Consider the following 16,534-nt stretch of genomic DNA (forward strand, 5'->3'; position numbering starts at 1 on the left):
TGGTCCATGGCCTGCTCCACCCAAACTTTAACCAGGAAACATAAGAAGATAGTGAATTTGCCAAAGTGTTTGACTGTCAGGGAGATGTTCTGGCCTTTGGGGAGATTGAGTAGGACAGATACTCTGAGACCTCCTGTTACTCCTCTCTAGAATGGAGCTAGAAGATACCACTTTGAGAAGAGGGAAATCCAAAGATATCAAAGAAATTTAGAGGTCCAGCCTCAAGAAGAGTATATGGTGTTCCTTGGGGTTCTTCCATGTGTTCAACCAAATATGGGAATCTCAGATTTTTGAATACCAAGTCAGAGTGGGTCAGGAAAGTCTCAGATATCTTCAGCTCTACACAGAGCCAGAAGTGCTGACCGACAATCCCCTCTGACTGCATCCTGCAGGTAAGGAAATCAGTATTAGAAAACCATATCAATTACCACCACCTCCTGCTGATACATAGCTCTTCATCAAGGCAAGACCTCCTTCTGGTGCCTGGAGTTCCACACTCAACAGAAGGAGACAGGGATGGAGGGAAGGTCTAGGATGCCAGGCTCCAGGGTAAGAAATAGCTAAGTTTAGACACGTCTTTAATCCCAGCACTTGGGAAACAGAGGCAGGCGGATCTTTTGGTTTGAGGCCAGCCTGGTCTACAGAGTGAATTCAAGAACAGCCAAGGCTAAACAGAGAAACCCTGTCTTGAAGGGGAGAAAATAGCTAAGTTTTACCTGGAGAGAAGAATAGAGAGACTTCCCAAATTTCTTCTTGAACTCAGCCCGAATGCTTAGAAGGTCACTCTCGCTTCGGGAGATAAGGACCCGCATCAGCACTTGGAAATTGGGCTCAGTTTCCTGGTAAAGAAGACATTGTAGCAGGCAGCTGGGGGGATTCTCACCGAGAACAGAGGGTGAGTAGGAAGCAGAGGAATGGTTGAAGCAATAAAGGAGTCAAAGCTGCTGTCTATTCTCACACAACCTTGTCTGCCCTTTCCTGTGGCACGAGTGAATCAAAGCCAGGCTCTTGAACATGCTGGCTACCACTGGCTTTTTTTTTTTTTTTTTTTTTTTTTTTTTTTTTTTTTTTTTTTTTTTTGAGACAGGATCTCAGTGTGTATCGCTACCTGGTCTCAAACTCAAGAGATCCAAATGCTGGGACTAAAAGTGTAAGCCACCATGTACAGCCCAACGTTTTGTTTTATGTGAAAATGTGTGTGTGTGTGTGTGTGTGTGTGTGTGTGTATTTGTCTATGCCAAATGTGTATAGATGCCTGTAGAGGGCTTCATATCTCCTGGAGCTGTTGTGAACTGCCGGACATGGGTGCTGGGAATCAAATGCAGGTCCTCTGGAAGAATGTGAAACCCTTAACCACAGAGCCATCTCTCCACACCATGCTTTTGTTTTTGAGACATTGTCTCATGTACCCTAGACTGACCTTGAGTCAATATATAGCTTTGAGATGAGTCTCATCAAGTGACTGGCTGGCCTTGAACTCAGAGATAGAGATTCACTTCCTTCTGCTTCTAGACTGGATTTGAGGTGTGGGCCACCATGCCTGACAAGCCTCCAACTCTTGATCTTCTTGCTTCTACTTCTCAGGTGCTGGGATTGCACGTGTATGTCTCCTGGCTAGCAGGATAGTCTGACATTTATATCCAAGAATGTAGGTCTCATGATCCCAGTATACTAGGACATGTATCAGTTCCCTTACATGTGAGCCTTACAGGCCTAACAAGTGCTCTGCCACTAAGCTGCTCCCAGCCTACAGATTTGATTTTACATCAGAACTCAGATAAGCACAGGTCTTCAAGTAAGTCCTGGATTTGACTCATAATGATCCAGGCTTTCTTAGCTAAGTATAACAATCTGTTGTCAAGATGGCTATCTCAATGATTGAGCAAGGGCATATACAGGCTGTCCTTTGAATAGTCATCACTGGGGCGTGGCGCTGAAGGCTTCTCTGTCTACACAGTGCGATGGCACTAACCTTTCATGTATTACACATCCCTTTTTAAGTTGTATTTATTTTTATTTTATGTGCATTGATGTTTTGCCTGCATTTATGTCTGTGTGAAGGTGTCAGATCTTGGAGTTACAATTATGAGCTGCTATGTGGTTGCTGGGAATTGAACTCAGTCCTCTGGAAGAGTAGTCAGTGCTCTTAACCTCTGAGCCATCTCTTCAGCCCCCTCTTATTTATTTACTTATTTTCTTGGTTTTGGTTTTATTGTTGATTTTTTTTTTTTTTTGAGAAAGTTTTTCTGTGTATTCCTGGCTGCCCTGAAACTCAACCTGTACACCAGGCTGGCCTCAAAACACAGAGATCTACCACCTGCCTCTGCCTCCCAAATGCTGGGATTAAAGGTGTGCACTGCACTGCCAATGTCTGGCTATTATATCCCTTTAAATACACACACACACACACACACACACACACACACACACACACACACACACACTATTATGCACTGTCCTTGTTCCATTAGATACAAAGAAGAAAAACAAAGAGATGGTAATACCTTTAGCACGCTGGGCCTCCTTTCTCCAGACTGGCAGGATCTATTTATTTCTTCTGGTTTCTCTGTATAGTCTTGGCTTTCCTGAACCTCACTCTGTAGTCTGCCTCCTGAGTGCTGGGATTACAGGAATTCACCCCCACGCCCCCCCCCATGCTACCTAGTATTCTTTCTAGAGCAGCGGTTCTCAACCTGTGGGTTTCGAGCCCTTTTACAAGGGCCCACATGCATATCAGATATTTACACTACAATTTATAACTAGCAAAATTACAGTTATGAAGTAGCAATGAAAATAATTTTGTGGCTGGGCGGTGGTGGCGCACACCTTCAATCCCAGCACTTGGGAGTCAGAGGCAGGTGGATTTCTGAGTTTGAGGCCAGCCTGGTCTACAGAGTGAGTTCCAGGACAGCCAGGGCTACACAGAGAAACCCTGTCTCGAAAAACCAAAAATAAATAAATAAATAAATAGGAAAATAATTTTGTGGTTGGGGTCCCCACAACATATGAGGGACTGTGTAAAGGGTCGCAGGTCAGGAAGGTTGGGAACCACTGTGCAGAATGTCACCTTCACCTCTGACAGCAGCCATACTGAACACAGATTTTGGTGCAGAGGTAGACATTAAGGCCGACCTTGGCCTCAGGGCCTTGTGGGTCAACTTAGTTCTAACCAAAGCACAGTTCTCTGCCTATCACCCAGCCTGTAAACACGGGGATCCATAGCTTACAAGTTCCACGGTAGGTTCTGAAGGGCAATGCATGTCAATTGGAGTTTTGGTTTCTTTGAAAAACACAGAAATATTTTAAGAATGTGTTTTCATTTTAATCCCAGGTGTGGGATATGGGGCTGCCTCAGGTTTGTCCACAGCAGCTGACTGATTTGCCTCATGCTCTGGCACGGGCATTTTGCCAGCTGCAGAGAGTCTCTGGGGTTGTGAGATGTTTGGAATTCTGGAGAGTTTTCAGAAGGCACATAAATGCTAGGGTGCCCACGAGGTGGGTGGGTTGTTAGCCGGTTACCCTTGGTTTGTTAAGGAGTCATGTACAAAGAAGAAACAAGACATTAGATATCCTGACGGAGAAAATCAAACTTGCCCCAAGAAACTCAACTCTCCGAATAGCAGGAAGCAGTCTAACACAACGTCACTCCCTTTCCGACCCCCCTGACTTTATTCAGAAATCTCTTTCTTTTCCTCTCTATTCTTTTTCCTCTTATCTCAAGTTAAGGGGTTGAACAGGTGGAAGACAGAAGAGCCCACAAGGCAGAAAAGATGAGCCACAAGGCAGGGCAGGAGCAGAGTGCCTCTTACCTGAAGGGCTTGGTGGAGCTTGTTAGCAAAGAACAACGCTGTGTTTCTCATCATGGAAGCTAGAAGCAAAGGTGGAAGGACAGAGAGGCATGTCAGGGCCACAGCCTTCCCTGGCAGTCCAACTCCACACATCTGAGCAGGTGCCTACCTAGGTTGATCAGAGCCAGCTGGGCATCTCCATGGAAACAGCTCCGGATAGCATCCTCCAGTTCTTGGCCAGTGCATCTCCAGTACTGATCAAACACTTTTGGTATGTGTGGGGAGTGGTTAGAGAAGTAAATTGGTATGTGGGACTGTTACTTACCACATGGAATGGCGACCCGCCACGCCACACTCATCAGTAGATAGAGCAAGCTGGGTGGGGAGAGGAAGCTGGGTACCTCGGATGAGGTGTTGAGGACTGCGTTGTGTGAAGAGCAGGACCCATTGACCTGCTGTACTGGATTCTCCTGTCTGCTGGAGTGCCTGGGGAAGAGGAAGGGGCCAGTGAGCTAGGATCATTGTAACCTGGACGCCACAGTTATGATGTCCCCAAAAGTCTGTTGTGAAGAAAATGGGGCCGAGGGTGAAAAGGGATAGTTTAATCCCAGCATTGGGAGGCACAGGCTAATGGATCTCTGAGTTCTAGGCCAGCCTGGTCTACAGAGTGAGTTCCAGGCAGGATTAAGAAAGGGACTCTGTTCAGCTGCTCTTACAAGGAACTAATCCCTAAGCTAAGAGGAGAGTCTGCCAACAGATGAGATTGGAGCAGAGGCAAAGAAGTCGGGGAGAAGTTGGCCGCACATGGTACATGGGGTCTGGGTCCTGAGACAAGGTCAAGGAAGGAGTCTACAAAGTGTACAGGACATAAAAACTCTGAATCCTGCTTACCTGGACATCTTGGTCTTCCAAGTTGTAGTCAATGATTCCAGAGTAGCTCTCACGGCCTCCCTAAGAGGAGACACTATACTCAGGAGAACTTTTGGAAGGCCAGTGTTTCGTCCAGGCCCTGGTCTCTCCGAAGCTCTCCGTTGTCTGTCACAGGACAGCAGAGCTCCCTGCTCTGGGCCGTGCCCAGCTGAGGAACACAAATCCCTTCCCTTTTAGGCCAAGCCTCCTCACCTTGCTCAGGGCCAGAAGCAGGTCCTGCAGGATGCCATTGGTCTCAGTCCTGATATCTTCCTCAGCCTCCACCTGGAAATCTGGGGGAGGGGCAGAGCTTTTTAACTCCTGATTGTCTTGGGATAGATAGCCTTAGGACTTGCCAAGCCCCTGACCTACTGGACCCTAATGGTCCTCCCTGCTTTTTTTCTTTTTGTTTGTTTGGTTGGTTGGTTGGTTTTTCGAGACAGAGTTTCTCTGTATAGCCTTGGCTGTCCTGGAACTCTGTAGACCAGGCTGGCCTCGAACTCAGAAATCCACCTGCCTCTGCCTCCCAAGTGCCGGGATTAAAGGTGTGTGCCACCACTGCCCGGCTTTGTGAGTGTGTGTGTGTGTGTGTAGATTTATGTTTATTTTATGGGTATGGGGCTGAGTTGCCCAAGAAGGCTAGAAGAAGGTATCAATCACCCAACCAGCAGTAATCAGAGTTAGGGAACCCCAGAATATGAAGTAAGCTGGTTAGGCCCTAACCTCTAATCAGTGTCTAAGAAGTGATGTGTGAGGCGGGGTATGAAGCAGGAAGTGATTGGGAATGGGGAGAACAGAAAAATGAAGACTGTAGTATGTATGTATGTATGCATGTATGTAGTATGTATGCATGTATGTAGTATGTAGCATGTGCTGAAACCTTGGGTTCAATCCAAAAAGAAAAAAAGGGAAGAAGGAAAAGAGAAACAAAACGTCAGCCATGCTTGCAAGCCCAGCACTTGTGAGGGCTGAGGATCATGAATTCAAAGTATCTCATCTACAGGAAGCTGTGCTGTCGGTGGGGGTAGGAGGAAACAGAACCAAGATGGCGTCAAGGCGGGTAAGGAGAGAGTTAAGAACACAGAGCAGCATCAGACAGCAAAAGAAGAAAAAGGTGGTATAGTGAGGAGAGGGTGGGAAAGGCTGCTCACAAATTAGTAGGTGAGGCTGTGGCAGGCAGGGCCAGCATGTCTTAAAAAAGGTTTCCACCTGTCCCCCAGGCTGCAACCTTGGGATGTGGTTTGATGGTAGGGACAGCAAGGGGACCTTTGAGACTGTTATGGTGCCTAATGTCATTACTGTGAAATTTGCCCTAGGGCTCCAGACTGAGTTAATCATTGTTTCTCCTCCTTTAATGACCACATGTGGCACTCTCCCCTGGGGAGACTGAGGCACTGGCAGTGGAGGGGAGGAATGCTGGGAGCAGAGACCTTAAAGGAATAGATATTGGTCTGTCAGGGTCCCAGATCTTCAGGGACTGTAGGAGAGTCCCAATACCCTTCAGCTCTCAGGGACCCCTCGTATAATCTTACCATGCTTATACACTGCCAGGCACTCCTGCAGTTGGGGTGCTGCTCGGGTGGCTAGGATTTCCAAGGCTATATCCTCAGCAGAACCAGGGGTCTGTAAGAAATTGTGAGGCCATGTGACACTGGGCCATGTTAGCTCAGCAAGATGGCAGACAGTGCTGGAGAGCAGGCACTAGCCGCTTCTCTGTCTGATGGGCACCGCAGGGTCTAGGGGGTCTCTAGGCCCACTCTCTGGAGAGGTCAAGGCCAGTCAACTAACTGTCCTCCTCCCTCTTTCCATTGGAGTTCTTGTTCCCCAGACACCCCAGCAGTGGTCCTCTCCTGGTACCTTCAAGGCTGTCCTCAATTCCTGGGCATCAAATTGGGCTGCAGGCTGTAGGAGAGCCACCACAATCTTCTCCAGGTTGCCAGAGAGTGCTGCCTGCAAGGACTTCAATAGATCCTGCATAAACGGACCCCAGACAGACAGAGATATAGGTTGAGGAAGGCCCCAGAATCATGGGAAGGAAGCTTTGCTTGATTTTTTTCATCCCAGGTTTGGCTACCAAGTCCCTGATTAGCCAGGAGGGAGGGGCAGGCTGTGGCTGAATCTCCAGGGGAGTCCCCACCCTGTCCACAGCTCCTGGGATGTCAGTGGTCACACCTGTTTGGTGCGCTCTTGGAAGGCTCGAGAAATGAGCTGTCTTTGCTCTCTGCTCCGATTGGTCAGTACATCCACAATGGTACCATGGTCCACACCTAAACCAAGACAAAACCAGGCTGCAGCCACAGAGTTCACAGTCATGAATTCTCGGCTCCTTGGAAGAGAACTGGGTCTAGGGAAGGGGAGGGAAGACCAGGGCTATTGCACCCCTACTTCCATCTGTTCTCAAAGGAGATGCTAAGAAAATGTCAAAACGCCATTTAAAGGGCTGGAGAGGCGTCCAGAGATTAAGAACATGTCAAACTTTTTCACAGGACTCAGCGCCTACATCAGGTGGGCGCTGTAACTTTAGCTCTGGGGATCCGGCCTCCTCCAGCCTCCATGGGTACTACCCTCGCAAATGCACACATACATGCACACACTAAAGTAAATAATAAATCTTTTAAAAATATCATGGAAAGCTGGGTGTGATGACCCCAGCACCTGAGAGATGGAGGGAGGATGCTGTGGAGTTCAGTCATTTGGTACACAGTGAACTTGATGCTAGCCCGAATTCCATGAGGAAGGGGAACAAAGGAAGAAGAAAGCAAGCCAAGAATGCAGATGAGAATGCAGATGGTGGCAGTGGCAACACATCTTTAGTCCCAGCACTCAGGAGGCAGAGGCAGGTGGATTTCTGAGTTTGAGACCAGCCTGGTCTACAGAGTGGGTTCCAGAACAGCCAGGGCTACACACAGAGACACAGAACACACACACACAACACACACATACACACAGAGAGACAGGGTGGGGGGAAGGAAATGAATGAATAAACAGATCTTACGCAAATTCTAATTCAGGTAAAACTGGCCTAATATAATGGTTTAAGAAAGAAATGAAAACCATAAATTAATGAAATAAAAATGTAAAAGGCTTTTTGGGTGGTACCCACTTCCTTTGGCTTAGAATCTGGGAGCTGTGTGACCTTGGGCAAGCCTCTTAATCTCTCTGAGCCCCAGTTTCCTTGTGTGCAGAATGGAATAAATGAGCCTGCCCTCACACAGGTGTTGTAGGGTGGCTATGACACATCACCACAGAACTTGACGTGCTAGAATCAAGCTCCCACCGGCGCTCCCAGAACATGGCTAGCTCCTCCTTCCTGGATCCTAAAGCTTTTTTTTTTTTTTTTTTTTAACATTTGTTTGTTTATTATGTATGTGGTGGGGGATGTGTGTATGCTTGCCTCAGCATATGTGAAGGTCAGAGGACGACCTCTGAGAGTGAGTTCTCTCCTTCTCCCATGAGGTTCCTAGGATTGACGTCTTGGCAGCAGGAGCCTTAACCCCTGAGCCATCTGGTTACCCCCTCTTCTTTTCTGACCTATAGATTGTTTATGAGAAAGTAAACCTCAGAGGTTCAGAGCACTGGCTGCTCTTCCAGGGGACCCAAGTTCAATTCCCAGCAACCACATGCTAACTCACAACCAGTTCCAGGATTCTGACTATCTCTTCTGGCCTCTGAAAGCACCAGGCATGCTTGTGGTACACAGACATACATGCAGGCAAAACACTATTATAAAATAATTATAATAATTTAAAAAGAGAACAAGAAAGAGAAAAAAGGCAAAACAGCAGTTGTGCCTATAATCCCAGCTCTTGGGAAACTGCTGCAGGAGGATTACTGCAAATTTGAAGCCAGCTTGAGATGCAGAGTGAGGCCCTGGCAGGTGTGACGTTGTCTATCCTTAATCCTCGGCTAGAAAAGTGGATGCAAGTGGATCTGAGTTGTAGCCAGCCTGGTCTCCATAGTGAGTTCCTGGCTACACAGATTACAAATGAGAACCTATCTCTAATTAAATAAATACCAGATCAACAATGAAAGATAGACCCTGAACACCAAGGACATTAGCTTACCTTGGCCTGTAATAGCCCTTAGCAGTCTTTGTACATCTTTGTCCACACTGAAGCTCAAGAACGTCCTGAGGGTGCCCAGAGTCCCCCAGGCTGCAGTCTGTAAGAGCAGGAGAACATGGCCTCATGAGGAGGAAGCCTGCCCACCTCCTCCTCCTACTTTGGCCATTTGTTAGGTTTGTGCAAGGGAGTTCAGAGGATAACCCATGGTGCTGGGTTATCTTCATCCATTTGGGTCCTAGGAATTGAGCTCAGCTCATCAAGGCTTTTACTCAGCTATGTTCTCTCTCTAGCCATCTCCACTTTCCTGTTCCCCAACATCTCCTGGCCCCTGAGTTGGCACATTAAAATTTATTGTTGAGGCTGGAGATGTGGCTCAGTGGGAGAGCTCTAAGCTGGCAAGTGTGGCCCCTAGAATTAAATCACCAACACTAATGAGAACATAAATACATTCCTGACGTCCCAACAGCCCATACCTTGTCGGCAAGACCCAGGGAGCTGAGGATCTCCTGAGTCAGAGATGTTCCCAGTGGTCCACAGCTCACAGACATGGCACAGCTGGCTTTCCTACAGAAGAAAACCAGGAGTTAGCCAAGGGGAATGTCCCACTTGGGTGTTGATGGCCTCTCATGTGGGGCCTGGACTTTCTCAACCCATTCCTTTCCTGTGGTGCAGAAAGCAAACAGTAGGATACAGAACTAGTGCACAGGCTCAAGGGGGATAGAGGAGGCAGCAGGAAGAACCTAGTTCTGGCAGTCACCTTCTTATAGTAAGTCAGCTTGACTAGGGAGGCTGTTGGACCAGCACTCACCAACCAATTCCCTCCACCCAAAACCCCTGAACCCTTAGTTTGAGATGATGCCCTCTGAGGCTCATGTGCCTTCCTTCCCTGGCCTGGCTCCTCAGGCAGCTGAGGTGACACAGTGATGGACACAGGTGGAAGACAGCTCCTTACCACACAGTCTCCCCCACAAGTAAGATCTAACCTGCAAAGCAGCTTCCTACCTGTCTGCCCCACCCCACCCCCAGACCTCAGGGAATCTCAGGTGGGATCTTTAGGTCAGCAGGTAGGCTGTCCTTGTGGAACATGGGTGCTTGGACAGAGGCTAGATGCTGTCATGCTGAAAAAGGACCATATGCACTCCTTCCACAATCAGTAAGTTCTCCCATCCTCAGATAAGGGCTCAGTTCCAGAACTTACCCCAAAGGTCCTAGAGGTGAGACAGGTGCTATGGTTTGGTGGCTTGACTGTAGGCACCAGCTCTGGAGTGGCCTGGCAGAGAAGAGGAGGAATGGACAGCCTGGGCCGAGCAGCCAGTCAGATGACCTCTCTCTTGCGACCAGCCCAGCTGTTGTCTCCAAGTCTGGCCCCTCCCAGACGTGGGAGAGGACCAGGCTGTACAGGGTCTACAAGCAAACAAACACCTCCTTGCCTAGCATCTCTCCTCCCAGGAACTGGCCCTGAACCCACGCAAGTGAACTCTCAACCTCTCAGCCCAGCCCAGGACACAGGAGGCTTTGTGAGCTGCCTTCCCTGTGGGGCCAGGTTGGGACCATAGACACCTAGTCTCTTGAGTCTTCTGACCTGGCTCTACCACTGGCTCCAGCTCCCTGGGGGTAAAAGGAGGTGGGGGGGAGGGTGAGGGGAATGCAGGTCAGACAGGCTCCAGGCTGATTTCAAGGTTGATAGAGAAGAACCTGTTGGGACACATACCAGCAGGGCACCCCAGCCTGCACCCCACAGGGGGTCCCAGCCCATAAGCTTCTGGTGATTTTGCCTTAGGAAAGCCAGCCAGCATGGGTGGGGAGGCAAGGGGACTGTTTATATCTGTGAGGAAGGAAGGGCACAGGTAATCAGGGGTGGGAGCAGATCCAGAGTCAAGAGAGAAAAATGCAGAAAGGGTGTTTCCCTGCAGAGAAGCACGGCACCCTGGGAGTGCTGTACTCCCAAAGCAGCTAGCAGATGGAAGAGACTCCCGGGGCTTGGATTTCTCAGACTCGTCTTTTAGCTGTCAGTGTCCCTTGGCTGTTTGGGCTGCAAGTGATACAATCCCAGCAGCCAAGCCTGAAGCTGTCAGCACAGAGCAGCAGGTGCACAGTCCCTCTCAGCCACAGGGACCCCAAGCAGCTGATAAAACCTCAGGGCTGGCTCCTTAGGTTATAGGGAGCAATCTTTTTTCTGTCTCCAGACCACTGCCATTCTCCAAATCCAGATCTCCTTGATCTCCCAGAACCCTGGAAGGAGAGTGTGACAGCATTATCCACTTCTAACACACAAAGAAAATAAGTTTGGGGACACTGAAAATGAAGACCTTCATGGTGGCAATCATATTCTGAATTTCTTCTTCACTAAAGTAGAAAACATATTCCAGTTTTAAAACCAGAGGATGCATGGTCAGTCTCTAATTTTTTTTTATTAACTTAATTTTCTTGTTTTGTTTTTCACATTATTTTTATTATTATTTGTTGTTGTTGTTTGAGACAGGGTTTCTCCATGTAGCTTTGGCTGTCCTGGAACTCATTCTGTAGACCATGCTGGCCTCAAACTCAGAGATACACTTGTCTCTGCCTCCCAAGTACTGGAATTGAAGATATGTGCCACCACACCCAGCAATATCTAATTTTTATTTTTTTTATTTTTTTTTATTTGGGGGGGGGGTTCGAAACAGGGTTTCTCTGTGTAGCCCTGGCTGTCCTGGAACTCACTCTGTAGCCTAGGCTGGCCTCGAACTCAGAAATCTGCCTGCCTCTGCCCCCCCCCCCAAGTTCTGGGATTAAAGGCGTGCGCCAATACCGCCCGGCCAATATCTAATTTTTAAAGAATTCTTTATTGTGCATGTGCACACAGAAGTGAGAGGAAAGCCCATGGGAGTGATCCCTTCAGCAGGAGCTGTTCTAACAACGACACTCAGGCAGTCAGGGTTGCTGGCAATGCCCATTCTTCCTTTTTGTAGGAAGGCACAGGGTTTTATTCTATAGCCCAGGCTACCCTGGAACTCATGGTGAAGCCCAGGCTGGACTTGAGCTCACAATTTTCTAGCCTTAGCCTTAAGTGCTGAGATGTGCAGGTATAAGCCTTTAACCCTAGCTCTGCCAGGTTACATTCTGTAATCTTAGCTAGACATTTCATAATCTCTACATGAACAGGATGGTAGAGGGGCTGGAGAGATGGCTCACAACCATCTGTAATGGGATCCAATGCCCTCTTCTGGTATGTCTGAAGAGAGCTACAATGTACTCACATACATAAAATAAATGATAGACTCTTAAAAGAAGGAAGGAAGAAAGAAAAAAAGAAAGAGAGAGAGAGAAAAAGAGTGGTAGAAACTGCAGGGCTGAGGAGACAGGAGGCTGGGGCATCTGACATAATAAATGAAGCAGTGTGTGTGATGGCCAATGGCAGCATAAAATCACCTTGTAAATTAGGGGTGTTAGATTAAGTAAATAAAAATATACAACTCTCAATTAAATTACTTCAAATAAACAATAATTTGTTGGTATAAGTATGACCAAATATTTAATGTGACTACTTCTGATAACTTTATTTATTGTTTATCTGAAATTCTTTTCTAATGGCATATCTCTAGTTCTATCTCACAACTCCCAGATAGGGCTTAATCTCTGCACTGTGGCTAAAGCTGAAAGCCCACAGGGCTATACTTCCCAGAGTCAGGAATTTGACTTTCTGCATGGTGCTGGAAAGGTACAGAGACCTTCCTTATCCTTAGAACAGAGGCTGGAGGCAGGGGCACTAGAGAGAAGTTAAGAGCACTGGCTGCTCTTGCAGAGGACCTGGGTTCAGTTCCCAGCACCCACATGGTGATTTACAATCATCTAGAACTCCAATACCAGGAGATCTGATGCCTTCTGGCCTCTCCAGGCACTAAGCAAGCACATGTGGTTCTCACACATATATACAGCCTCCAGGCAGACGTGGTGCTGAAGAAGGGTCTGAGAGCTCTGTCTTGATCTGTAGGCAGCAGGAGAAGATATATGAGCCACTAGGCCTAGATTGAGCTTCTGAGACCTCAAAGCCCACACTCCCTAGTGACACACTTCCTAATAGTGCCACACCCTATGAGCCTACGGGAACATTTTCTTTCAAACCACCACAAACATTTATATTATAGATTGTTGTGAGAATTAGATAAATATATAGCAGGGTGGAGATGTAGTTCAGGGGCAGAGAGCCATCCTCTCACAATGATGAGGCCCAGGTTCAATCCTTAGCAGCCCACCTCCGAATACATATAAAACAATTAGAAAAGTGCTTGCCACAGAGTACTAAGTCTCGGTGTCAAAATGTTAACATACGGCAACAAGTGTTGTTACTATCTTATTTCGTATTAGTAACTGTTGCTTCTAGATTGTGAAGTCCAATCTTGGTCAGCTTCAATTTTTCCTGCCATTCCTCAATTGTGCCACAAGAGGGCAGAAGTAACCACTGAGAGTATTAATAATAAATCACCTAGGGCCACTTGAAGTCCCTGGCTCCATCTGAAAGTATCAAGGGGCTCTCAAATTTTACTGGTCAGAAGTACAGCATCCTGAGAACATCAGGTTCCAGGATAGACTTGGTGGGTAGCTAAGATAACAAGAAGTCTCTGGGAGATAACCAGGCAGGACTGGCAGATGGAAACTTGCTTTGAGGATGCTGGCAGGATGCTGGCCAACTTAACACAGTGCACACGGTGAAAGGGGTGAAAGGAAGGGGGCAGGGGGCAGGATGAGGGGAGGGCCAGTTAACCCTGGCCAACTCTTCCCAAGGGACTACTCACAAGAAGCTGCAAGTTCTCTAAATCTGGAGAAGTCTGAACTCTAAAGTCACCCTGAAACCCAGTCAAGTGGCAAAAGCGAACCCTGCCTCCAAGCCTGAGGAGTATTCGTGTCACATCTACAGTGGAATTTCACCCCTTTCAGTCCTGACTTTCATCTATTTACCACTAGGGACAGACAGTCTGTTTTCAAATTTACCAATCACTTTCAAATCTCCTGCTCTACATTTTAGGATTACAAACTTGGTTGACAGCTAAGAGATTTCCTCTGTACTGTCCTTATGGATTTGAGGACGATGGGCACTCCCGTGGAGTTTGAAACAGAATCCAGGTGTTTCAATGTCACTTTTTCTTTTCTTTTTGTTTTTTCAAGACAGAATTTCCTCTCTGTGTATCCCTGGTTGTCCTGGAACTTGCTATGTAGACAAGACTAGATTTGAACTCAGAGATCCCACTGCCTCTGCCTCCCAAGTGCTGGGATTAAAGGTGTGTGCCACCACTATCCAGCTGCTTCTAACTTTTCATGTCTTGATGAGGTCTGGGTGACTTAGGGTGTCCCTTAGTGTCATAGCAGCACTGTCCAGTGCCTGAACTGTTGACTCGTTTGCACTTCTTTAAACCCTCTGGCCCAATATTGCTTTTCTTTCTTTCTTTTTTTTTTTCTTCTCTTTTAGGACCTTTTCCCACCACACATTTATTTATTATTTATTTGTTTATTTATGAGTTTGGTTTGTGTATGTATAGATATATAATTTATTATTATTATTATTTGTTTGTTTGTTTGTTTTTTGAGACAGGGTTTCTCTGTGTAGCCCTGGCTGTCCTGGAACTCACTCTGTAGACCAGGCTGACCTTGAACTCAGAAATCTGCCTGCTTCTGCCTCCCAAGTGCTGGGATTAAAGGTGTGCACCACCACCACCCGGCCCATTATCATTATTTTTTAAAAGATTTATTTATTTAATGTATGTGAGTACACTGTTGCTCTCTTCAGACACAATAGAAGAGGGCATTGGATCCCATTACAGATGATTGGAGCCACCATGTGGTTGCTGGGAATTGAACTCAGAACCTCTGCAAGAGCAGCCAATGCTCTTAATCGCTGAGCCATCTCTCCAGCCCTTTATTTATTTATTTATTTATTTATTTATTTATTTATTTATTTTTGGAGACATGGTCTTACTCTGTAGCCCTGGCAGTGTAGACCAGACTAACCTCAAACTCCTAGAGATCTACTTGCCTCTGCGGGGTTAACAGTGTGTCATTGTGATGGTCAGGCCTCTGTGTTTTATGATCTCCTTTTGCCATTAGTTTCCATGAGTCTGTCTTCCGAGGAGTTAGTTCAAATAGCCTAACCCTGGCCCCAAGGCCTGTTCGATGCCTTGGGACACCTCAGCAGTTTATTCAGAGGAAGTGAGTCACCACAAGCAGGACACACTTGGGGCACTGTGGGCATGGCAATGCCAACTTAGGGTGGAGGATGGGTTGGAAAGGCAGGCGTGGTGATTCTAATCTCCTGGTCCAGCCAGGGAGGGTGTGTGGGCAACATCACCCTGGTGCTGGCTGAGGCCAGGTCTCTCCTCTTTCCTTTGTATACCTTCTTATCTCCATTGCTCAGGCCGTCATTATCCAGCCTCTGCCCACACAACTCCCCAATGTTCTCTGTTCTCTCTTTTCTTCCTCACTTCCTTTCTTTTAAAGTTAATTTCACTCATCCAGAGTACACATTTAAAAAGCCTGGTAAAGCCGGGCAGTGGTGGCGCACGCCTTTAATCCCAGCACTTGGGAGGCAGAGGCAGGCGGATTTCTGAGTTCGAGGCCAACCTGGGCTACAGAGTGAGTTCCAGGACAGCCAGGGCTACACAGAGAAACCCTGTCTTGTAAAAAAAAAAAAAAAAAAAAAAAAAAAAAAAAAAGCCTGGTAAAGCTGAGTGTGGTCCTTCACACCTGTAAATCCAGACCTTAGGAGTATTTTGCGTTTGGAACCAGGCTGGGCAACATAGTGAGATACTGTCTCAAAAAAATTAAAAATAAGTTCCACAACAGCCAGGGCTACAGAGAGAAACCCTGTCTTGGAAAAACAAACAAACAAACAAACAAACAAACAAACAATCTGGTGGAAACCACAGGATAGCCAAGTATTTTAAAAAAATAAAGAAAATAAGAAAGAGGACAACTCATCAAGAGTTGTGGGGAGGGTTACAAAGGCTTAGTTGGTGCCCAAACAACAGACAGAAGAACTGTCGGAAAGAGGAGTGAGGGGGTGTGTGTTGCAGAAAAATTTAGGAAGGCCACCGAAGTGGGATAGAGCGAAGTTCAGGGGACAGCCAGGCTTTTGTGGTATATAATGTGTACTGGGGTCTCACTGCAAGGACCAAGTGGACAAACAGGCTGGAAACCATCTACTGCTTCTACAACTCCCCAAAGAGACAAGATCTAGAGGCAAACTCTCACACTAGAGTTGGGGTAGTGGGATGGAGTCGCTTCCTAAGATCTCGGGCAAAGCCCTGGTGCTTGATGGCGTATATTGTGACTCGAGCCTCTGCTACAGGCTTAAGGATGAGTGCTATATTATGAGGCTGGAGAGATGGTTTAGTGGTGAAGAGTCCCAGCTACTCCTTCAGAGGACCTGGGTTCAAAACAAGGGCCGGAGAGACCACTCAGCAGTAAAGAGCACTTGTTCTCACAGCGGACCAAGTTTGATGATTCTCAGCACTCACAGAGCTGCTTACAACCTTATATGACTCCAGCTCAGGGAATACCCTCCACTGACCTCCGTGGGCACCCGGCATTCGTGGAGCACATGCATACATGCAGGCAAAACACTCACACACATAAAATAAATGAAAAAAAAAAAAAAAACCTATTTCATGAAGGTTAAAAAAAAATGATACTATCTCCCAAATGTTAGGGCTATGGTTTGGCATGAGCCATCAAATCTGATCAGGCATTTTTCAAAGTAATTATTACATGGAAGAAGCTAAGCTACAGAGACCTGTTAAG

General features: G+C 47.0%; 1 protein-coding gene across 1 annotated transcript; it reads right to left on the minus strand.

Annotated features, from left to right (window-relative positions):
* Positions 1 to 206: 206 nt before the first annotated feature.
* Positions 207 to 10,327, minus strand: Anxa9 (annexin A9). Its single transcript, XM_034499477.2, has 13 exons — positions 9,960 to 10,327; positions 9,235 to 9,325; positions 8,762 to 8,858; positions 6,870 to 6,964; positions 6,555 to 6,668; positions 6,230 to 6,320; positions 4,911 to 4,990; positions 4,680 to 4,739; positions 4,190 to 4,274; positions 3,958 to 4,053; positions 3,810 to 3,868; positions 717 to 839; positions 207 to 386 (listed from the first exon to the last, which is right to left on the minus strand). The coding sequence occupies exons 2-13, from the start codon at positions 9,307 to 9,309 to the stop codon at positions 324 to 326; spliced, it is 1,038 nt and encodes a 345-aa protein (XP_034355368.1). The 5' UTR covers positions 9,310 to 9,325; positions 9,960 to 10,327; the 3' UTR covers positions 207 to 323.
* Positions 10,328 to 16,534: the final 6,207 nt, after the last annotated feature.

This window comes from Arvicanthis niloticus, chromosome 4 (genome assembly GCF_011762505.2).
Source record: "Arvicanthis niloticus isolate mArvNil1 chromosome 4, mArvNil1.pat.X, whole genome shotgun sequence".
NCBI classification, from domain to species: domain Eukaryota; kingdom Metazoa; phylum Chordata; class Mammalia; order Rodentia; family Muridae; genus Arvicanthis; species Arvicanthis niloticus.

Coding starts and splice junctions, on each gene's coding strand:
- Anxa9 (XM_034499477.2), bottom strand. CDS start 9,309: ATGTCTGTGAGCTGTGGACCACTGGGAACATCTCTGACTCAGGAGATC. Junction 6,669..6,869: donor TCCAAGAGCGCACCAAACAG/GTGTGACCACTG, acceptor CCGTTTATGCAG/GATCTATTGAAGTCCTTGCA. Junction 6,321..6,554: donor AATTGAGGACAGCCTTGAAG/GTACCAGGAGAG, acceptor AATTTCTTACAG/ACCCCTGGTTCTGCTGAGGA.